This window comes from Diadema setosum, chromosome 11 (assembly GCF_964275005.1).
Source record: "Diadema setosum chromosome 11, eeDiaSeto1, whole genome shotgun sequence".
In the NCBI taxonomy this organism is placed as follows: domain Eukaryota; kingdom Metazoa; phylum Echinodermata; class Echinoidea; order Diadematoida; family Diadematidae; genus Diadema; species Diadema setosum.
Genome location: NC_092695.1, coordinates 16,178,128 through 16,201,460, shown reverse-complemented (window position 1 = coordinate 16,201,460; position 23,333 = coordinate 16,178,128). Strand labels below are relative to the sequence as shown.

Here is a 23,333-nt window from a genome sequence, read left to right as displayed (position 1 = left end):
TCTGACCCAATACTACTTGTCTTGCTGTGTCATTCTGGTTAACAAATGAACTTGCCATAAATGTTAGTGCTCTCTCTCCTTTTCATGGTAAATTCAGGTCAAAATGGCTAAACAGCTGCAAAAAGTAGCATTATTTTGTCATGAGCACAGCCTCCAAGATGCTATCTGTATTGCCATTAGATAACTTCCTACCTCCTGTGGAAAAAGAAAATTGTTTTGGCTCTAAAGTGATGACATGATGTCTCATTCAAATTTTTCCTTTTCAGGCAACAGTCACTGCAGTTCCGTCCACCCATTGAGGAGATTCGTGCCAAGTACTACCGCGAGATGAAGAAGTTCATCAGCTTGCCCTACCACTTCCGGGGCATTGGGGACACAGGAGAACCCCTCATCTACCCAGCGATCATTGAGAGGAATGCATCTGGCTTTCTGGGTGTCTACAAGATGGCGGAGCTGCTCTTTGAGAAGCTGGACAAAGCCAAGGAGATCTTTGAGGTGAAGAAACCTTGATGGAGGGGTATTGTATTAACTAAAACTAACCAGTTGGGAAGACTTAAATGATCATAACTTACGGGCCATTGTATGTCTATTTGAAATATGTTGTCTTACCCTTATTAACATATGCACAAGCACATGTCACACTCATCATCCATTTACACCAAAGCAATCGATAAACACATATCTATGTTTTGAATTTTGTGTCAGTAAGCCTCAGTGTTGTTGTGACTGACACAAATAACTAGGTCAACTTTGGCATGATTCTTGGAGTACACTGATATATGAAACAATGGGCAATCATATACATCAAGTCAATTTTGTTTCCATTCCTAATTACTTTGCGAAGTGAATAGATAAATGTGACTGCAATGGGTATATTTACCTGAGGAGCGTACTCAAGGGCATTGTAGGCAACTGTGATTTGTAAGTAGTTTATGTGACTTGAATGTGTAATAGGTAGTGAAAACAAATACAAGGGGTAATTAGTTACCTCTTTCCACTCCTTGAAGTGTCTATTTGTTTGTTTTCTCGCTCTTTGATTTTCATCTCTTTTTTTTTTTTTTACATTCATTGCTTGTATATTTTTCCTCACCTTTTCCTTTTAATGTATCTGTATTTTCTTTAATTATGTATTCCTCTGTTGATTATATGTTTGTATATTGATTGTCATACTTTTACTGTACTCTTATTTTTGCATGAATTTACGGTGAATAAATAAATCAAATCAAAATCTCTGAATGGAAGTGAATAATGAATGAATGAGTATTTTAATACCATATATCTGTATATCATTCTGCCGTTCCAGGGCTGGGTTGTGCTAGGCTCCATCGACCTTGACAAGCTCCTTGAGACCCATCTGCAGACGGTGACCGACTGGGAGCGTAACTTCAAGGCCCTGAAGGCCAGAGGGAGAGACTCTGAGAAGCTTCCACAGTGAGATAACTTCTTTTGTATGACTTATCCATGAAAGGAAATAAAGAATGGAACCACAATGTAAAACAAAAACTGGTTCTCATGTTCTTTTGGATCTTGTGCCATGCCTCTTTTCAAACCACTTCATTACAAATTGAGATCTTCAAGTTAGATTCATATATTATGTTTTGATCTCTAGATTCTCACATGCCATGTTTTCCTTTGAATTATTTTCAGTGATGGTAGTGGTCATACTACTTATCCAGAAAACATAAATGTGACCCTGCATCACAAAACGAACAAAAAGTCGCCAGACATGGATTTTTAGTTAAGGGCAGATTCTGAAAGAGCAAACTCTAAAGCTTTAAAATGATGTATAACTCAACTCAAATGGACTTCCATAACTTATCTAAACACTGGAAAGAAAGCACACACTCTGGAAAAGTGTGAACTGAGAAAAGAGGCTCTGAAGTACAGGATCTATTCAAGTGTTTAATCCTAACCAAGCTGTGCTAGCTGTGTGATGATCAAGGGACAAAACACAGGATGTAAATCCTCAGAGCAACAACAATGAAGGGAATATGAGATTAAGCTGAAATTGTGCATGCTCTATTAACACATTCTGTCCATGATTAATGCCAACTTTCAAAGCAGTAGCATTATTCATTCAAAAGATATTAGACTTGAAAGTGAAGAGTGTGCAAACGATTTCAAGAAATGAAAAGGGGCCTCTAAGATATCCCTGATCATTTACTCTCCCCCCCAAAAAGGGTTGTAGAAAAACTGCTGAAAACACACTTTCCCATTCGTGTTATGATCCCAAACTAAAGAATAATGTAGAAGAAGGATAACTCTTTCAGAAAATATGAAAAACTCAACATTGACTCGATTGACCCATTTCATCTTTTTTGAGTCCTCATGTAAAATCAAAGGCTGCGACTTTTTGTTTGTTTTGTGATGCACGGTCACAAATAATCTGTTAAAGACTAAAACTGTACAAGAGACCCTACATTTTGATTTCAAGTTTGTATTGTAAGGTTGCTTTCCAGAGTCTTTACTGCTAGCCACAAAATACCAAAAGTTCTACATGTATGCTTTACACTCTCAATATCTCCCAAGTCAAATCAAGGTCTACTGTGTGACAGTGTCCACTGGCCCAGTCAAGGCGACCATCGATGATCACATCCAGCGACTCTTTGACGCCTTGCTCTCGTCGCTACGGCGATCCATCACGGAGAGCGTGACGGAGATTGAGCGATTCCTGAAGGAGGGAATGGAGGCGCTGGGAACCATGCCACAGACTGTGGAGGAGATTGGGAATGCCAACGCCAAGCACGCTGAACTGGAGTCAAAGAAACCAGAGGTGGGCTATAAATCAAAATAAAGGAGACTGCTCGGGATTGACGCAAGGGAGACAGGGTTCCTGCGGTCATGGAAAACCTTGAACAGTCATGGAATTTCGAAAATATTTTTCCAGGCCTGGAAAAGTCATGGAAAGTGCAAAATTATAGATATATCATGGAAAAGTCATAGAAATTTAGAAATTTGTATGTATTTTGCCTTTTAGTGATATTCTTAGTTTTTGCAATGTAATTTCGTTTTTTGAGGAAAATATTTCATCGAATAAAATTGGACTATCGGGGTGATTTGATTGTACACACTGTCGCTTTCCATGGACATGACTATCTAATAGTGGATTCTCAGTTATCTACCGCTAACCTCTTAGGTTTTCTTGAAGTTGCTGTCTGGTAAAGGTCCTGGATTTCTAGAGTTTTAGATGGAAAACTCATGGAATTTATTTATGTAAAATGTGCAGGAACCCTGGTAAGAGTGCAAATAGTACAAACTGAGGCTTTCTATTTTGTCATTCAGTGCTTTTTGTCTAATGATTTGATTCTGTGACATGGAGTTCGTTCATCAGTATTTGAATTGACTCTTGAGATCTGCATCAAGCAGAGATTCAGTGTTCATGCATGCACAAACATGGTCGCAAACACAGTTTGTAATTTAGAATGTTACCAATGGATTTGACGTTACCTCCACATATATAAGAGTGTGGTGTGAAGGCAGTTTGCCAGAAATGATAATAAAACTTGAGGAAAAAAGATGTCCCTAATACACAATCTCCACATGGTTACATCTGAAACTTCACAGATTTATGTTATTGGTTTTTGGGGCAAAATACACAAGTGATACAAGTTAGATGCATGTTTTAGTGAAATTGAGAGCCCTGTGAAATGGTGAAGAGTAAAGATTTCCAAACTGAACATTGTTCATGCATTATGCAGATCCGTCCCAAGTTTGAGAACGCTGAGGCAAAGAACAAACTGCTGCGCACTGTGGCTGGTGGAGGTGTCAATCAGTTCACCCAGCTGCACGCCCTCTGGGAGAAGTTTGAGCTAATGATGGAGAGCCACCAGCTGATGATCAAGGAACAGGTAAAAACACACACACCCGGCATCCCATGGATTCTTAACCCGTTGAAGACGGACTGATTTTCCTATAATAGGCATTTCCCATTCACCCCAGCCCGAGAATACTTGGAACTAGTCTTCAACAGGTTAAGAATCTACCAACTGCATATTGTTTGTTTGACTTTGTCTACTCGATAAGGATTGGCTAGGGTTGGATATGTGCCATTATAGCATCAAATGAAGCAAGAATAGGTTATCACTTGTATACAAATCAGGAAGAGCCGTTCAAACACCCTAAATAGAAATATTGAATTTCTTCCGTCTTTGTTTCCTCTGTAAAAATGCTTTATTCATTAGTTCTGTTAATGTGGGCTCAATGAAGTAAACTTACATTAGATGTGATTCTTTATGTGAGGGACTGAGCAGAAAACCAAATATGAAATAAGTAATTGTAATTGACCTATTTGATAATGACATTGCATTTTCTCCATATGTTTATCTGATGTTTGACAAGTAGTTCAGAATGATTCACATTGGAGTGATGTGATATCACTGATAAATGTCAGGTTTAACTTTAGGTTTTAATGACTTAAGATATCAGAGGAACATCTGTGATTTGTGGAGGATGTCTGTGTGTCAAGGGGCTTTACCCATCTGGAGTAATATTTTATGGCCAAACTCTTCCCGTAGGTGAATGTGATGAAGAACAATGTTGAGTCGAGGGTGGAGGCATTCCGCACAGAGCTAGAGAAGTTCGCGGCTCGCTGGAACCATGCCAAGCCGACGTCGGATGTGATCGAGGCCGGCGGAAAGGAGGAGTGTCTTCGGGCCGTGGAGCTTGTGAAGGAGAAGAAGGTGGAGTTTGACGAGATGCAGAAGACCAAGAATAGCCTGATGTGAGTCTTTGAGTGATCCACCAGCAGAATTGATGCGTTCTCCTCGGGGGATGGTGGACCTTGTTTTAAGAGTTTTGGAGGTTAAAAAATTGATGATGTAACACTGCACTATTACCACCTTTCATTCTTGCAGAGGTTTAGGATGGAGGCTTTACTGTGGGGGCTACTTACTATCTATTCTCAAACCATTTGTACATCTAAATCTTGTGTAAATCATTTCAAGTGTTACCTTAGAAGAACTTAAGCCAGCACAGATGACATGAAACCGCAAGAATATTTGCCATTCATGCTGATTAATGGGTTTTCAGATTTTTTTTTTTGATTTGCCTATCATCCTGATGAAATACCTGCAGTCTGCTTCCTATAGATGTATGATGAAAAAAACAAACAAAAAAACTACAACAACAAAATGAAATAAAACCCCAAAGTAAAGGAGGCCTTTTCTGTTCAGGGTGATTTGTATTCTAGAGACCATCCATTACTCTTTGGTGATATTCTGGTCAAAGGTAGATGCTTATAATATAGACTCTTCTTACCACTTGGAGAATAAAACAGGTTGTGATTGATTTATGTGCCTCTTCTAAATGATATTGCATAATGGAGGATCTGATATCTGAGTCATGCTGTCAGCTGGCATATGGTCATGATACAAATGTTTTATGGTTATGATGTTAATGCTAAAGTTATATCTGCAAAAGATGATGATCACAATGTTCCCTATAATGCCTGCACAGTTTGTCAGAGACATTTAAATTGGCAACACATGATACACTCATTCAGATTTGACTGCAAGCACTTTGAGCTGGAGGAACCCTTCTTCTCCATCGCCAATGACCTTGAGGTCGACTTTGACCAGCAGACTACCATGTGGACTCTGTACGAAGAGTTCAACACTGGCCTCTCGGACATCGAGAAAGAGGACTGGATTGTTTTCAGGTAAACACACTCTGATACCTCTCAGTTTGCTATTGACTCTCTGCATACCACATTAAGTTATTGTCCACAGGCGTTTGTGTGAAATCTGTGCACATTTGACTCTTTGGTACAGAAAGGGTTAAAAGGAAAAAAAAAATCACTTTCAGGGGTTTAGGTGTTCCATGATTGTATTCTTTACACAGTAAATAAGTGAATGGCTGCTTTCTTTGAAAATGTCCTGAGCATATTATTCATTTTATTGACTGACTCTCTTTTTGCCTTTTTGAAGGAGTAACAGAGCAGAGCTTATTGACCACAAAAAACAAGCAAAAAACAAAAAGAACAAAAAACAGAGACTGAAGGAAAGAAAGACTGTTATTGAACAGAGTAAGATGCAGTCACTATCTTTATACTTTCCTTGGTGCTCATTCAGTGCATGTATGTTTCATTTTTCTCCCCTGCAAATAGGTAAAAGTTACAAACAAAACAACAAATTTACGAAACCCAGTATGCAGCTGCATTGAATTATCATCGTGTATTTTCCCTCAGATCTAAGACATACCTGTTTGACGACTTCCTGACACTGTGGGCAGAGAAGCTGCGGTCAGGAGGGCCTGATGTCGAGCACACCGTGATGACAGTCAGACTCAGCAAGGACATTGACAAGTACAAGGTGAACATCTGCTTGGCCAAACACTTGACACAAACACTAACATCAGCAGCACCAACACCAACACACAACAGGCACTAAAACTAACACCAACTTGAACGTTGACATGCTCTAATTCACATCTCCCAAAGTCTTATCCCATCAGGCTGATTGTTTGTGATAATGATGGGTGAAAAGTCTACACTGTATTGAAATGGAACAGTGTAGTTAAAAATAGGTGTGACATTCATTCCCAGTACCTGTTACATTCAAGGTTATATAACAGTCAGACAATAGTTCCAGCCACTAGATTGTGGTTATTTGAAATCAAATTACTTTTGATAGTTATGTCTTGCCTGAGATATAACTTTATACTCTCATGACCAAGAAATTGCTTGTGGACTTCAAGAAAACAACAAAATGGATTGAATGATTTGTTTCCAAACACATGTCCATGATGTATTGGAATAATCACACATGTGTAGTACAATCAGAGCATTTTTATTTCACACAAGACATACATATCCCTAGAAAAGTATTACTGTGTAATGTTCCCACAATGATTCTAAAGAGATTATAGTTCTGGAAGAAAAGTATTTTAAAAAAGTGACTGTGGATATTTAAGTGCATGTCATTACTGTGCTGCAATGAACATTGAATAATTTGAATGAATAATGTGATAGTGGAAGTTTGATCCTTTGATGAGGAGGCTAATATTGGATGAATGACTCTGTGATGTGTATCAAATGCAAGTAAATCAGCTGCTACCAGAGTACCTCCAGTAGATTGTGATGTCTAATGGAGGACATTAACACGTAAGAATGCTCACGAGGACAACATCGCTGTGATCAATTGAGGGTTGTGACATAATAACTTCGTTAATATTGTTATTTCCTTCTCAATTTGTGGCCCCAACAGATTGTGTCACCCTTGCTGAAGTACCTTAGCAGTGACATCTTCACCCAGGAGCACTGGATGGACCTCTACCGGATGCTGAAGATGCCTCGCTCCACCACCGTGGACAGGATGACCTTTGGTGACATTCTCAAGACCTCCGATCAGATTGTGGCCAATGCCAGTGGTCTCAAGGTATGTCCACCTCAGCCAACTTTGATTCGTTGCCTAATGACTGAAGTCAAAACAAAAAATGCAGTGAGGCCTTTAAGGTATCGTTTGTTGTAGAAAATACCTTTTCCATGATGTTTATTTTTGTCTCCAGTTATTTTCACCAAAGCCAAGATTTTTGCCATGTCCATCCCTTGAACATGTGCACCCATGTCAATTGTCATTGACACATTGAATAATGTCTCAGAGTCTAAATCTGATGTATTGAGTTGTCATGACAACAACCATATTAGCCAGCTATACCTATATTCTCTTCTTCTGTGTTACAGGAGAGACAAGAGAGACTTTGGGGAGGCCTCAGAACAGTTCACTGTCACATGCTTTCTTTGTCAATCTGTAATCAGAGAGCCTGTAGTGTGTTCTGGTATTATTGCCTCCCAATGATGTAGACTACTGCCTTTCTATATGATATACTTTTACATATTTTTGTCTTCTAAGGATTTGTACAACCGAGCCAAAGGAGAAGTGTCCATCCGTGAGGCACTGAGAGAGCTGGATGTGTGGGGTGTAGGGGCTTGTTTCTCTCTGACCGAGTACTCTGACAGCAAGAACAACCAGCTGATGCTGATCAAGGACTGGAAGGACCTTGTTACACAGGTTAGAAACCTTACAGCTGTTTGCATTTACTTTAGTACTTTGAGTTCTCACTGTGTTTCTCACTGACTCAATCTAAGGTTAAGGTCTCATTTTCAGAAATATATTATTTTGACAATCTTTTTTGACCTATGCATATGTCATGTTTGCATTTTTGTTCTTGAACAGCACTTACTGCAAATTCCTGGGAAAATGAAATGATAATTCTGCTCAAGTGCGAGATTCTTAAAATGGAACAGTAGATAGGTTGTTCAGGTTTGTCATATGTCAGTGTAATAGTGTGTTTAAGTGAGAGTATGCAGATGTTTTAAAAACTCATGTAGTACTCTTAACCTTTACTCTTAGAAATGAGGTGTAACAGAGGATACTCTTGTCCAATTAAAAACTGATGCAGTCAAGTATTCATCCATTCATTTATTAAAAATGGGACACAAATAAACAGTATGGCATTGTTGGCATTCTTGACATCAAAGCTATGCAAGTCTTCTATGAATATCTTGCCTGGTGTTTATGTGACCTCAATTTAACCTCTGCTTCTTGACATTTTCCAGGTTGGGGACAACCAGAGTTTGCTGCAGTCCCTAAAGGACTCACCCTACTACAAAGGCTTTGCAGACAAGGCTACCATCTGGGAGCAGCGGCTGGCTGACTTGGACGAGTACCTCCAGAACTTGAATCAGATCCAGCGAAAATGGGTCTACCTGGAGCCAATCTTTGGGCGTGGTGCCCTCCCCAAGGAGCAGGGGCGCTTCAGGAGGGTTGATGATGACTTCAGGTAACACGGAGCTATATCTAAGCCTCTTCTCTTTGTAGTGGTTTTACTGTATTGAAAGCTGTGTGTGTGCGTCTGTCTGTGTTTGAGTGTATGTGTGTTCTTTTTTATATAGTTGTGTTGCTTTTGTTGTATTTGAAGATAATTCACCTTTCGTGTAAATTAAGGCCAAAGGCATTTTAAATCTCCACTCTTAAATGTTTTAAAAGTACTATGATTCAGTGAGATATGTCTTTGATACAATTGATTAAATAGACTTCTAATTGTTATTAGCACTAATACCCTAATCAACACAATAGAAGAATGAGTATAATTTGTTCTCAATTTACAGGAGCATCATGATGGACGTAGCCAGAGATAACCGTGTCCTATCTCTCGTTGGGCGGTCTGGTTTGCGCAACACTCTCTCTACTCTCCTCGACCAGTTGCAGAGATGTCAGAAAGCCCTCAATGAATTTCTGGAAGTATGTGAAGTCTTGTTTTCGATTTCTGTCTATTTGATTGAAAATGTAATCATTATGAATCCTGTGTGCTGTGTGAGATACACTGTACCATCAGTGCTTGTGCAAACTAGCTAGGGATTGTGATGCATAGTACTGTGTAACCAAATAAATGTGAGGAAAAAAAAACACTTTTCTCATCATTATCCTCATCATCAAAATTTTATTTAGCATTGCACTTTGGGGGTTAATCCTTCGTAGTATTAGTAGCATTTCAGTAAAATTCCCTGAAGCGAAGCAGAAACACAAAGTAGACAAGTCCACTCAAGCATGATATCATGAGAACCTCTCACCTGTGCAAACCTGAGATGATATAACAACGCGATGTTCAAACACTCCAAGAAATTGTAGGAAAGGGATTGTAGTACAACTCAGAACATCTCTGGTGATTAGTGAACAAGAGCATGCCTTGGGGTGTGACGACTGAAGGTAACAGCTCGGTTAATGACAGGGTTTAATTCCCTCAATGCGCACTCACCTGTCGACATTCCCTACATTGTTATCGTTTCCAGGAGAAGAGGTCCATCCTGCCTCGGTTCTACTTCATCGGCGATGATGACCTGCTGGAGATCCTGGGTCAGTCCCAGAACCCGGCTGTCATCCAGTCCCACCTCAAGAAACTCTTCGCTGGCATCCACAGCGTGGATTTCGACGAGGGCTTCAAGCACATCGTGGCCATGAAGTCGCTAGAGGGCGAGGTCGTCCCGCTCCTCAAGGCTGTGGAGATTACTCCGGAAGTGGAGGTATACTGTGAATCACTGACATATGATATATGTTTCCCCCTCCCTCTATTCACATCAAAATTATAGTTTCATGAGTGTTTGCCTTCATCAGTGTTGATCCTGAGGGATATAACTAGGCTGTGCAGAGTGCTGTTTATGCAGGCTTTGCACTGAGCTTTAACATCAGTTATTTGCCAATAACTCTCAAAAACATTTTGTGTGTGTGTGTTTTTTTGTGTTTTTTTTTTTGGGGGGGGGGGCTGTCATGAAACATGCTCAATCTAGTCTTGTGGGCAATCTTTATCTGTTTGTTTTGTATGTGGAATGAATGCAGTATTTTGTACCACCCCGACGACATAAAGATTCTATTTATCTTTGTCTGGAAACAAATGAAAATAAGCATTATCTTTTGTTGTGTGTATGTAACATACAATAGAATGGACTGAAACTAACATGCTGTTGCTGACTAAATAGAGTGAGCAAGGCAACATGTACGGCTAAAAATGTCCTATGAGTAAAGGCATCTTTTTCCATATAGCAAATATTGCCGGCATCACTATGGAAACTGTGCGACTAGTCACACAGCAAATTGTATAGCTGGATCCACATGCATCTAAGTACCCCAGTTACATGTAGATTGTGAAATCAGTGTGTTCTTTGCAACTGATACTTAATTGTCAGTACTTGCTATCTCATTCTTCAGATCTGGCTGGGTGATTTAGCCAAGGAGATGAAGTCTACCTTGAAGAAGCTGCTAATTGACTGCTTGAAAGCTCACAAATCCAGCAGTTCAGGAGCTGGGGTGGACCCGACCAAGTACCCGTCACAGGTGAGCATGTCACACATTCTCTTCAAATGCTTCTTGTTATATTGACTTTTATTGCGAGTCTGGCATACGGGTGATGTTTCCGGCATTCCTCTAGATTGATGCCTTGGCATAGTTTTGCTCATTGAAACAGTGGAATTATGAAATAGTCATAGTGGGATTGAATTGTGGATATTTTGCTTCAGATGCATTTTTCATGCATTCATTTGAAAATCCCCCTCTGATATGGTATACTCAGAGGTAAGATCTGAAACTATATGAGATCTGTGTAACACATGTTTTTACTCAGAGCCTAATTGTTTACTGTGAGACTGATATTGTCCCCGTGTAATTTATTTTCCTTTCCATATCCTAGCAAAGAGCATATCTTGACTTCACTGCTACATATAATCTGGAAAAATAAAAATCTGTGAATATATTCATAACTGAGCAATAAGATATGGGGTTACTTGAATCTGTTGTAACAGAAATATTTATCATAGTACCTCTTCTCCATGCAGCAATCTTGCTTAATTTTATGGTCACTTTAGGATAAATTGTTTGCCATTTGCTGAATAAAGAGCTGAAATTTGTCACCTTTCTCTGACTCCAGATCTTGTGCCTAGCAGCTCAGATCCAGTTCACTGAGCAGTGTGAGGCTGCTATCAGTGAGAACAGTCTCCATGAGCTCCTGATTGAGCTGGAGCAGCAGCTTGAGGGATACACCTCGGCCGACATTGGTGGGGCTGCCGGGGAGCGCAACGTGGCAATCCATGTCTTGGAGCTCAAGCTTAAGGCAAGATGTCCTCTAATGGCAAAGAAAAGAACAGAATTTTATTTTTAAGAGAACAGTCATATCTCATTGTTATATTCAATGCTAGATTTATGAAGACTTGTAACATGAAATGATCAGAAATATGGGATATAAATACAAAGAGATAGGACACCAGAAACTGTTGTATAGGAAGGAAGCCAAATTTATTCTTGAAAGCACAAACACACAAACACAAACATAAAAATGATGAGAAAGCTTATCACTAAACTTTCATCTCAACTAGCTAGACCCACACACAAGCCAATCAGCCATACGAAACAGAGCTCTTCCATAAGTTCAAATAATGTAGATTTACAACTACTTGTGTGAAAAATAATCAAGACAAGTAGACACTTAGGGAGAAAAAAAAAACAGTAGTATGGGTGTAAATTCCTGAATTACTTTGATGTGTGTCTGGTTAGCTGATGCTGATGTCAATGTTAATGTTGAGGTTGATGCCAGTGTTGGTGCTAGTGCTGATGTTGGTGTGGTGTTGGCTCTGGGGTTGGTGTTAGTGCTGGTGCCAGTGCACATTGTAGCATCTAGTCCTAATATAGATTCTCCTTCCCAACAGGCCCTCATTCTGGACACCATCCACAGCATCGACGTGGTGCAGCTCCTGCAGAAGAACAACGTGACCAGCCTGGGTGACTGGCTGTGGCAGAAACAGCTGCGCTATTACCTGGACAGCTCCAAGACGGCCATCATGAGGATGGTGGACGCAGAGTTTCAGTACACCTATGAGTATCAGGGTAAGGATTCTACCTTAGCTCTACAGAAGGGCACAGTAGTGATAGTGATGACAATGATAATATTGATGATAGTAATATTGGTAGCATTTGTGATAATAGTGATATTATGATGGTAATGATAATAAACATAATACTGATGATGATAATAATGGAAATGATAATGAAGATAACAACAATAACAATTATAATGAAAACTTATAATGTGCTGACTTTTCTTAGATGTTCAAGGCGCAATATGAGGATTTGATAGAGTTATCAATGGACAGAATAATGTTGTTTAATACTTGTTGGGACAAAGAAAGAGTATATCTTTAACCCGTTGAGGACGGTTTGATTCTGCTACAACACGCATTTCCCATAGACACCTGCCCGAGTATACTCGGGGACTCGTCCTCAGTGGGTTAAGAGTTTCAGTAAAATTGGTTGAGGTAATGGGAAAGTCTTAATGCCACAAAGGACTGTAATCTTGCCATTTTGTCCTCTCAATTCCTTTAAATAATTGCCCCTGTCACATAATACCAGATCGCTCTTTTACAGCACTCCGTCTGCTCTGAATCTCACAGGTAATGCAGCCAAGCTGGTGCACACCCCACTGACAGACAAGTGCTACCTGACCCTCACTCAAGGCATGCACATGGGTATGGGTGGGAACCCCTATGGACCGGCTGGTACGGGTAAGACAGAATCTGTCAAGGCCCTCGGTGGACTCTTTGGGCGACAAGTCCTGGTCTTCAACTGTGATGAAGTGAGTCAAAATTGTAATGTCCCTTACTGAATTACTAATGTATGGTGAGAGCAACAAAGATAGTCTTGTCCATGAAATGTTCTAGATAATTATGTGCATTTGATGGCCAGTATGCAGGAAAGTGTTTACGGGAATGTGATATAATAGGTTTTTGTGAAATCCTCCATGTTCATCAACCCACAAAAGCTAAAGCAATCATATTTACGAGCAAAATTTGAATATTTCTATATTTGTGTGCTTCCATAACTTTTAAACATGTATCCAGTTGAACAGCTTGAATTATATGTTGTCGTCATATTACCTAGGTGAATCAAATCTACATCGATATTTTGAACGCGTAGTGGAATACTGAGGTTGTATTAAATACCATTAAATTGAAATAGACCATTTTCCAGTCTTGAAGATAATATTAGTTTATGTTAATAATAAATATAATTGATACTGTAAGTATATGTCAGAAGCTATGCTTTCTTGCTTTTAGCAGTTTGGTATAGTATTGGTCCCAAGAGGTTTAAGACAAACTCCTCAACTTTCACCCATGACCTTGCAGGGCATTGATGTGAAATCAATGGGTCGCATCTTCATCGGTCTGGTCAAGTGTGGTGCCTGGGGGTGCTTCGATGAGTTCAACCGTCTGGAGGAGGCTGTGCTCTCAGCCGTCTCCATGCAGATCCAGACCATCCAGGCAGCCCTCAAGCAGAAGAAACCCAAGTGTGATTTGCTAGACAGGACAGTGAGTGATGACCTTAAAGTGGCATTCTATTTATTCTGTCTTCCTTAGAATGCATTTGTATGTATGTTCATACTATACTTATGTCTCCTTCTTTATTCCTAGCTATCTTCATTCATCCATATACCTATGTATCTGCTTATGTATGTTTCTATCTATCGTTCTAAATATGTGTATACTTAAAGACATTAACAGAGAGTGATAGATATAGAAAAGTGTATGTAAAAGATGTATATAACAGGAAGCAGCAATCATAAATAACAATTGAAAGAAGTTGTGTAAACTTGTTGTAGTTTATAGTAACATGATGCCAATTCAATATTCATTATCATGTGAGATTGGAACCAGGAGTTTCATAACTTGATCTGATGATGACTTTAAGAAACCATTTGAATGCAGAGGACATTTGCAGGAAAGATACAGAAAAACCAATTATGTTGCCTATAAACAGACAAACAGATAAACAGCTAATACTTGATTTGTGTTGATGGTAAGTTGCATATATGTATTTAATAGTCAGAGACATTATAAGAAATTAAGAAATCTTGTTTCTCCAATCCTGAATGCATAGATTGACATCGACCCCAACTCTGGAATCTTTATCACCCTGAATCCTGCCGGGAAGGGATACGGTGGCAGACAGAAGCTGCCAGACAATCTCAAGCAGCTCTTCCGGCCCGTGGCCATGTCGCGGCCGGACAACGAGCAGATCGCTGAGGTCATCCTCTTCTCCGAGGGCTTCAAGGATGGCAAGAGTCTGGGACGCAAGCTGGTCGCCATTTTTAACCTGGCAAAGTAAGCAGGGCAATGGGCTTGCGATTTTATTGTCTCGTTTCAAAAGTGGTAATTTAGTGGGATCATATTTTTGTGTGTTTCTATATGTGATGATGTTTGACTTGATCACACTATTGGAGGTAAAGAGTTATTTCCATTGTATGCAATTGTGTTAGCATCTTTGCTAACACTTTCGCAGTCGTTTTCAATGAAGGGTTTTTATGCAATATTTGAGTGTATTCTATCCATGATGATACTTTGGCTCTCTCATGATATTGAAGAATCATTTTCAGCATAGTCTCTTCTTCTGGTCTATGTTAATACATGACCCAAGTGTTGATAGACATGAGATACTGCACACATCTGAGTGTATTTTAGGTGTTGATGACTCTACACCTACAATATTTGCTTGTTAGGAATGACATACCTCTGTGCTGTTCGGATTTGTTTCTATCTATAATAGTACCTTACCTCCTTCATGTTGTCAGCAGCAAGTTTTGGCATCATATATTGTATTACATCACATATTTTGTAATATGAAACAGGGTTCAACACCAATTTTATTCTCTGGTGGCCGATTCGGGTCACTTGAGTTTTTAAATTTGAAATTTAAAAGTTCACTTTTTTTTTTAATTTGGGGGCCCGACACCAGTTTTTAGTGGCCTTGGGCCACAGGGCCACTGCTAATCTCGAGCCCTATTCCATATTTTGTAAATTGGGACTTGTAAGACAATTTTGTGAGTGGCAAAGTTCTTGCAATCGACAACCACAGTGACAGAATGAGAAAAAAAAAGTATGATTCCTTTTCAGTAAAGAAGTGCTTGTGAAATTCTACCTTGAAGATGATGATAGCACAGGGCATTTATATCATGGATGGCAATATTTTTGCCAGATGTTAATTTTGCAAATATAGGTGGACTGGTGATATTTGCAAAAATAACTGCAAAATATACCACATATTATGCTGTATGTGAGTGTTTTTATGCCTCCGCCACGAAGTGGTGCCGGAGGCATTATGTTTTCGGGTTGTCCGTCCGTCCGTCCGTCCGTCTGTAATGAATTTTGTGGACAAGGTAACTATCAAAACCTTTTGAGGTATCCTAGTGAAACTTGGCATGTATGTGTATTAGGGGGTGAAGTTGTGCCTATCAACTTTTGGGTGCACATGCTCAAGGTCAAAGGTCAAAAGGTCAAGGTCAAATACATAAAATTTCACTATTTCCACCATATCTATTGAATGCCTGAAGATATTTTCTTGAAACTTAGTGTATACATGTATTACCCAATTAAGATTCTCTGGTGAAAGTTTGGGTCATGAGGTCAAAGGTCAAAGGTCAAAAGGTCAGGGTCAAATACATAAAATTTCCTATTTCCACCATATCTATTGAATGCCTGAAGATATTTTCTTGAAACTTAGTGTATACATGTATTACCCAATTAAGATTCTCTGGTGAAAGTTTGGGTCATGAGGTCAAAGGTCAAAAGGTCAAGTAAAAATATTAAAACTTCTTTTTTTTTCTCCATACCTTGGAAATTGTTCAAGGTATCTTCATGGAACATAGTATATACATATACTGACTGGAAGTGATTATCTAGAGAATGTAGGGTTCATGGGGTCAAAGGTCAGGGGTCAAAGGTCAAGTGCAACACTTCAAAATTTTACTATTTCCCTCCTATCATGCAATGCCAGCAGGGTTATTTTTTTTTACACTTGGTGTATGCATACATGTGTAACCTAATAGAAATTCTCTGGAAAGTTTTTTTTTTCTTCTTTGTTTGCCTCAAAGGTCAAAAGGTCAAAGATCAAGTGAAAGTGCTGAACTAACTTTTTCCTCCATATCTCGGAAGTGGCTCAAGTTATCTTGAAACTTAGTACATATTATGCATGTTCTACCTGAAAGTGATTATCTTATGAATTTTAGGGTCAAGGGCCAGATGAAAATGGTAACAATTTATTATTCAATTCAGAAATTGCACTTTTTCTCCACACCTGTACCTTGAAAATTGCTCAATGCCTAAATGTATGAATGGGTCAAAGTCGAGTTAAAGTCCTTAAATCCCTAGATACATGCTCTCCTATTCATCCAATTAAACCTAGGTCAAGGAAGGTGAACATTCAACACATTTGTGACAAACTTGTCATTTCAATATTTTGCCAATTTTGTGAAAATGTAATCACACATTGTCCACATGTACTATCTAGACCAATTGGGAAAATCATGCATTATGGCGGAGGCATACCAGTCGCCAAAGCGACATTTCTAGTTATGCCTGTAGTGATTCTATACTTCCTTTGTTGTTGTTGTCAGGGAGTTGTTGACACCCCAGCAACACTATGACTGGGGTCTGAGGGCACTCAAGACTGTTCTCAGGGGTTGCGGCAACCTCCTCTCAATAGCCAGACAGAATGCAGGACAGGACAGAAGTAAGGAACTTTTGTGAGAACTCAATTAAACACTTGTGGGACTAATACTTGAAATTAGTTCTGATACATTGTAGTACCCTAGGATTTGGTGAACATAAATAAATAGGAGTGTCAGTGCAGATCCAATTCTATGTTTGTGAGATGTTTTTGTTTCCATTTTCAAAGAATGATATAGCCATTGATTAACAATGTAAAACCTGTATTTGCGTACATTTATAGTTTACCCTTTCAGGAGCAGAGGTAATCTACATGTTTCAACTTCATTCTGTTTGCACTTATACATTTTATTTTTAGCATGCATTTGTTACACACTTTGGCCCGAATTCACGAAGGTGGTACAAATGAAACCATGGTTTAAACCATGGACAAAAACCATGGAGCGCAAAGTGTCAACATTTTGTAACTAAATGAACATTTCGTCCACGAAATGATAATTTCGTTACCGAAACTGTAATTTGGTCGAAAAAAATGTCCAATTTCCTAATGAAATATTCAGTGCGACGCTTGGCGCTCCATGGTTTTTGTCCATGGTTTAAACCATAGTTTCATTTGTACCACCTTCGTGAATTCGGGCCTTTGTGCCATCTTTTCATAGCAAACCATCAACTATTTTCAATGAATGTGGTTCAATGGAAGAAAAATTAGTCAGATGTATTACTGGGCTAGTTATAATGTGTGGTAATTTGATATTTGGGCTGTCTTGAATTTTCCGTCAAATAAAAAGGAAAAAAATTAAGGAGAGGGAGATGTGCTAGTCTGTATGAAATTGTAATACTATAGTTCCACTGTGACTTTGTTTCTCTATATTTTTCACAGAGAGCTAGTACTCAACCAAGTTGCTTTAGAGCAGCGAGTAAGATTTTGGTTCTTGTCCTTTCACCATTAATTTGTCATACCCAACACCAGGCAAGATTGAAGAACCCAAGCTTGTGGTGCAGGCCCTGAGGGTCAACACACTTTCCAAACTGACCTTCTCCGACAGCAGTCGTTTTGATGCCCTGGTCAGGGATGTCTTCCCTGGCATTGAGCTCAAGGACATTGAGTACCTTAAGCTTGCTGATGCCATCAGACAGCACTGCAAAGACCATGGGCTGGTTGTCATGGAAACACAGGTAAGGAACCCCCTTTCTCACACCTTTATGATATTCAAATTCTTTTAAAAACATGCATATGCAGATAATACATCATCATTTTATGCCATGTTAGGCACTTGGTAGAAGGAACTTCCTAGCTATTCTATTGATATTAGTGTTTCCATTTCACTTGGCTCTGCTGTAATTTACAGAAAGTCACCCAGGTGAAACAATCAAACAGTCTAATCTGAAGTCCATTATATGTGCAAAAGATTAAGAGGATTTTGAAATCCCTTTTTACGATACTGCGTGGACATCTGTACCTATGTGCAATCACAAGGCTGCCAACATGTAAGGTACAGTCAGACTGGCAAAAGATTGAAAAGATTAAGATCGTAAATTTTCAGTTTCTAGTTGTCACGGTGGCAAAAGATTGAAAAGATTAAGATCATAAAGTTTCAGTTTCTAGTTGTCACGGTGGCAAAAGATAGAGAAATTTGGCGGGGATGGGAAAATATCCCTAGTTGGAGTTGGAAGTTTGTGGTCAAACTGGCAAAACTTCGAGATCATAAAGATGGTGATCTTAAACTTCTCGATCTTTGCCAGTCTGATCGTGCCTATAGATTTATTTGTGAACAAAGCGTAGAAAGGGTTGAATACAGATGAACACTCCTAAAACTTGCAATTTTTTCGTAAAACAGGTGAAGAAGGCACTGGAACTCTATGAGCAGCTCCGGCAGAGGATGGGTGTGGTGGTAGTGGGCCCCAGCGGCTCAGGGAAGTCCACCACTTGGCAGATCCTCCGGGCAGGACTCAACAGCACTGGCCAGGTGGTCAAGCAGTACACCATGAACCCCAAGGCCATGCCAAGGACGCAGGTCAGTCTCCACTTACCTTCGTTGACCTTTGCCTCTCACATTAGCAGTTTTCCCCACATTGTGCAGCAGGTTTTGCTCAATGTTTTCTATTGTGCCATTGAGTTGTATTGATAAAGTTCAGCCTTGAACATGGCAGTTGATAAACAAAAAGCACAAATTAGGTTTCATTCATATGTCTCCCTGTTGAGTCATTGCTGAATGGTTGATGTGTTTTGTTTCTACAATAAAAGGAGAAAAAAGATAAACATATGCATACATAGCTTGTAAAAATGTCTGAAATAGCACATGGCAGTAAACTTAGATTAATAGTGGTGTTGTAAAGGGAGAAAAATGAATATGACATTGTGCCTGCAAATTAAGCATGTCTCATACAACTAACTACCCAAGGAAGCAGAAGAAATTACCATTGGTGACAGGCAGTCTTCTTGCATGTAAACTGCTCTGAAGGAAATGATAATTGGTCATTTCTATGCTGAAATGGTCACATGAGAAGATTTAAGGTAAATGTTGCTCAAATTCAATAAGATGATTTTAAAATGAATGCACTCTAAAAGCAGTGGCAATAGTAATGATGATTGTGAAATGACAATGTGTTGAGATTATAAACTAAAACCAAGATTGTGTATATTACTGTCATTGAAAAATGCAAGCAAAAGTGAATTCCAGAAATTGTAAAATATACATATATATATTTTTCCCCTCTCTTCTTCCAGTTGCTAGGTCACATTGACATGGACACTCGTGAATGGAGTGATGGTGTGCTGACCTACAGTGCCAGACAGGTTGTTAGAGAGCCACAAGGTAATAATATTTCTCTCAAAAATTTGATTTTGATTAGAAAAATATTGAATTCAACATCAGGTGAAAATTCTTATATGGCATGACTGTGGTATGCAACATGTAGTTCTGATTGCATTTCTGTTGGAAGGCAGGATATGTATTACATACTATCTCATCAATGATCATTATTGTTTCACCAACTCCTCAGAAATTCACTCCTGGATAATATGTGATGGCGACATCGACCCCGAGTGGATCGAGTCCCTCAACTCTGTGCTGGACGACAACCGCCTCCTGACAATGCCATCTGGAGAGCGCATCCAGTTTGGACCCAACATCAACTTCCTGTTCGAGACCCACGACTTGAGCTGCGCATCACCAGCGACCATCTCCCGCATGGGCATGATCTTCATGAGGTGTGCCAATATTCTTTTCAATCAAATCATGAATAACAAAACTAAACAAGTGCCGTTAGCTTTGATAATCCACCAAGTCTAAAAAAAAAACAAAAAAAAAAACACACACACACACACAAAAGAGAAAATGAAAAAATGGTTCTTTGGCTTTATGCTATACTGTAAACTGGCAGTTTTTCTAAGGTAGAGAAAAAACAAAACAAAAGATCTTTCGTTTTAAGCTCAATGTTGTTTAGTCATAATTATTTGTTTTTGTTGATTATTCACAAGCCTCCTGTAAGCTGTATTGTTAATTGAGTCTTGATTTGGTAACATAATTTGATAGATTAAAGTTTCCATTTGTAGCTCAAGTTTGCAAATGTTTGTACATTTCCATCTGAGTTTTATCCAGATTTTGTAAGTTTTACTAGTTCGATCTAAGCTTTCTCTAATGTAAGATATGCCATGAAATTCAAAAGTGCAAATTGAATGATGACAAGATAATAATATCTGCATTTCATCTGTAAAATTCTTCAGGATTTGATGGATCTAATGAGAAAACTGTAAATCATAAGCCTGCAGACTCTTAAAATCATGATAGTACAGAAATAGTAAAATCAGATTGATTAATAGATGATAGGAGATATTAGTTGGATAAAGGGCAAGTCCATCTGTTAAGATTAGTTTTGTGAAGAACAAATGTTTAAATTGCATGTCACATTGGAAGAAAGTTGTTAGGATCAATAGACTTTACAGAAAGAGAAAAAGATCACATGTAAAATTAATGGTTTTTGCTCTGAATGAATCCAATTACTATTCTCATGTTTTATTTCTTTATTTCATATTCAGTGATGAAGACACAGAGATTAAGGATCTGGTTCAGTCCTGGCTCAGCCACCAACCCGAGGAGTATCGTGGCCGCCTGGAAGCCTGGATCGACAACCACTTCTATCAGGCGCTGGAGTGGGTCATGCGACAGGGCGACTTTGTGGTGGACACCAGCCTAGTGGGCGTGGTCATGAATGGGCTGTCCCACCTGAGGGGCGCTGAATGCACTGCCGACTTCGCCATCAAGCTGGTGCGGGGCTTGGGCGCCAACCTTCCTGAAGGTATCCGCACTAACTTTGCCAAAGAGGTGAGTGATCTGCATTTATCTCCAGGCATAGGCTTTTTTAGAGTACCGATATGATGATGTCACAGTCATTTGTTATACACTATAGCTTGGGTTGGAACCAGGTGTGTGCATAAACACTCGAACTTGGTGAGGTTGTTAAGACCCAGTTTCCATGACGGTAAATGGCTATGACATCAGACTTCTGTACCCTATACTGTATATGTCACATACTTCCTGCGGGTTCCGTTGTATATGCATGACTGATTGAGCTCTACACTTAATGATCTGAATTCATAGGAATGTACAGATAATGTAATCATGCAACTGTGACACTTAATGCATGATAATCTACATTTGTTTAGAATGCAAAAATGATAGATGGGTGTTTTAGAAAATATAAGAGAAAAACGTTCTTGATCTGTCTAATGTAGATTGTGTTGTAGAACAGAGGAAAATTGAATCCTGTCACAGTGTGAGCTCAAGAGGAATGAGGAGCCAGCTGTCAAGTTCACATAACTAGGGGCCCGTTGCATAAAAGTTACAATTATGGTAACTTTGCCATCCAATGGTAACTACCATGGCAACAATACTCAACAGCCAATCACAATCAAGAATTCCATGGAAGTTACCATTGGATGGCAAAGTTACCATAATTGTAAATTTTATGCAACGGGCCCCAGATCTTTCTAGAGCACCTACTGAAAGCAATGATAGATAACTTTCTGACATTAAGGTGGTCACAAAGTTGTTGATGTTGTTTTCTATTTTGTGTGTGTGTGTGGTCAATCTGAAATAATTTTCTTCACGGGAAAACAATTTTGTTCCAGACAGAGGATGTTTTTCTACCCTTCCAGAATCCTTTGCCATTTGCCAAAATGCCAAGAACAGTTAATAGTTTGCAGTATTTCCCTCTCTGAAGCATCTTCAATTCTCTGCTGTTCTATCTATGTTTGGTGTAACCCTTCTTCCAGGTGTTTCAATGGATGCGTGAACAGCCACCAGATCCTAGGAGGATTCTCGACACTTACTTTGATGAGCGGACTGGCTCACTGGCCACTTACACCATGCAGGTAGGGCACTGATTTTGTTTTACCATCTATTGTCATCAGTGTTCATTGCCTCTTATTGTTTTCATTTTGAGTTAACCTTGTAAAATTCATGACTCTACATTTTTTTTAATTGTGTGTATAAAGTGTTTATTTCATGAGCATTTTCAAGCAGACTGATATGACATTTCAGTCAATCTCAGTGAAAGGAGTTTAGATACTCCAGGTCATTTTTATGCCTCCGCAACGAAGTGGCCGGAGGCATTATGTTTTCGGGTCGTCCGTCCGTCCGTCCGTCCGTCCCGTTTTGTTTTCGTCGATATCTCAAGAACCGTGTGGTGGTTTTACATCAAACTTGATATGAGGTTATATCCTTGGGGGATAATACTTTGTGTGGATTTTTAGGGTCAAAGGGTCAAAGGTCAAAGGTCACAGCTTATTTTGTGGAAAAAAAATTGAAATTTCATGTTTTTCTCCATATCTCGCAAATGGTTCAAGGTATCTTCATGGAACTTAGTATATATGCTTGTACCGATGGGCAGTGATTATCTAGGGAAGTTGGGGGTCATGGGTCAAAGGTCAGGGGGTCAAAGGTCAAGGTCAACTCCTCAAAATATCACTACTTTCCTTAAAATGCAATATGCCTGAAGGTTTTTTTTTTTTTTTAAACTTGATGTATGGCATGTATTACCCAATATATATTTTTGGGGGAGTTTCTTGCCAAAAGGTCAAAGGTCAAAAGGTAAAAGGTCAAGTGAAAGTGCTAAATTGCACTTTTTCCTCCATATCTCGAAAGTAACTCAAGGTATCATCATGAAACTTACATATTTATGCATGTTCTACCTAACAGTGATTCTCCGTGGAGCTGTGAGGTCAAAGGTCAAAGACCAGATTAAGATAATGCTATTTTCCCATTTGATACTGAAATTATACTTTTTCTCAATACCTTGAAAATTACTCAATGCATAAACTTATAAAAGGGTCAAAAGTCAAGTAAAAATCATC

At 39.2% G+C, this 23,333-nt stretch overlaps 1 protein-coding gene across 2 annotated transcripts in view; it reads left to right on the top strand.

The window, feature by feature from the left end:
• Positions 1-23,333, top strand: part of LOC140235060 (cytoplasmic dynein 2 heavy chain 1) — an 87,333-nt gene that overhangs the window by 20,015 nt on the left and 43,985 nt on the right. For both annotated transcript variants that reach the window (XM_072315098.1, XM_072315097.1), the window contains 25 exons: positions 267-495; positions 1,304-1,431; positions 2,530-2,773; positions 3,699-3,848; positions 4,515-4,720; positions 5,501-5,656; positions 6,185-6,308; positions 7,203-7,373; positions 7,848-8,006; positions 8,555-8,778; positions 9,107-9,239; positions 9,788-10,018; positions 10,701-10,826; positions 11,416-11,598; positions 12,191-12,368; positions 12,932-13,113; positions 13,664-13,846; positions 14,415-14,638; positions 16,927-17,042; positions 17,949-18,154; positions 18,817-18,993; positions 19,707-19,794; positions 19,982-20,189; positions 21,018-21,303; positions 22,254-22,352. In XM_072315098.1, the coding sequence (XP_072171199.1) occupies positions 267-495; positions 1,304-1,431; positions 2,530-2,773; positions 3,699-3,848; positions 4,515-4,720; positions 5,501-5,656; positions 6,185-6,308; positions 7,203-7,373; positions 7,848-8,006; positions 8,555-8,778; positions 9,107-9,239; positions 9,788-10,018; positions 10,701-10,826; positions 11,416-11,598; positions 12,191-12,368; positions 12,932-13,113; positions 13,664-13,846; positions 14,415-14,638; positions 16,927-17,042; positions 17,949-18,154; positions 18,817-18,993; positions 19,707-19,794; positions 19,982-20,189; positions 21,018-21,303; positions 22,254-22,352 (4,411 nt within the window). The remainder of the gene's footprint in view (positions 1-266; positions 496-1,303; positions 1,432-2,529; positions 2,774-3,698; positions 3,849-4,514; positions 4,721-5,500; positions 5,657-6,184; positions 6,309-7,202; positions 7,374-7,847; positions 8,007-8,554; positions 8,779-9,106; positions 9,240-9,787; positions 10,019-10,700; positions 10,827-11,415; positions 11,599-12,190; positions 12,369-12,931; positions 13,114-13,663; positions 13,847-14,414; positions 14,639-16,926; positions 17,043-17,948; positions 18,155-18,816; positions 18,994-19,706; positions 19,795-19,981; positions 20,190-21,017; positions 21,304-22,253; positions 22,353-23,333) is intronic.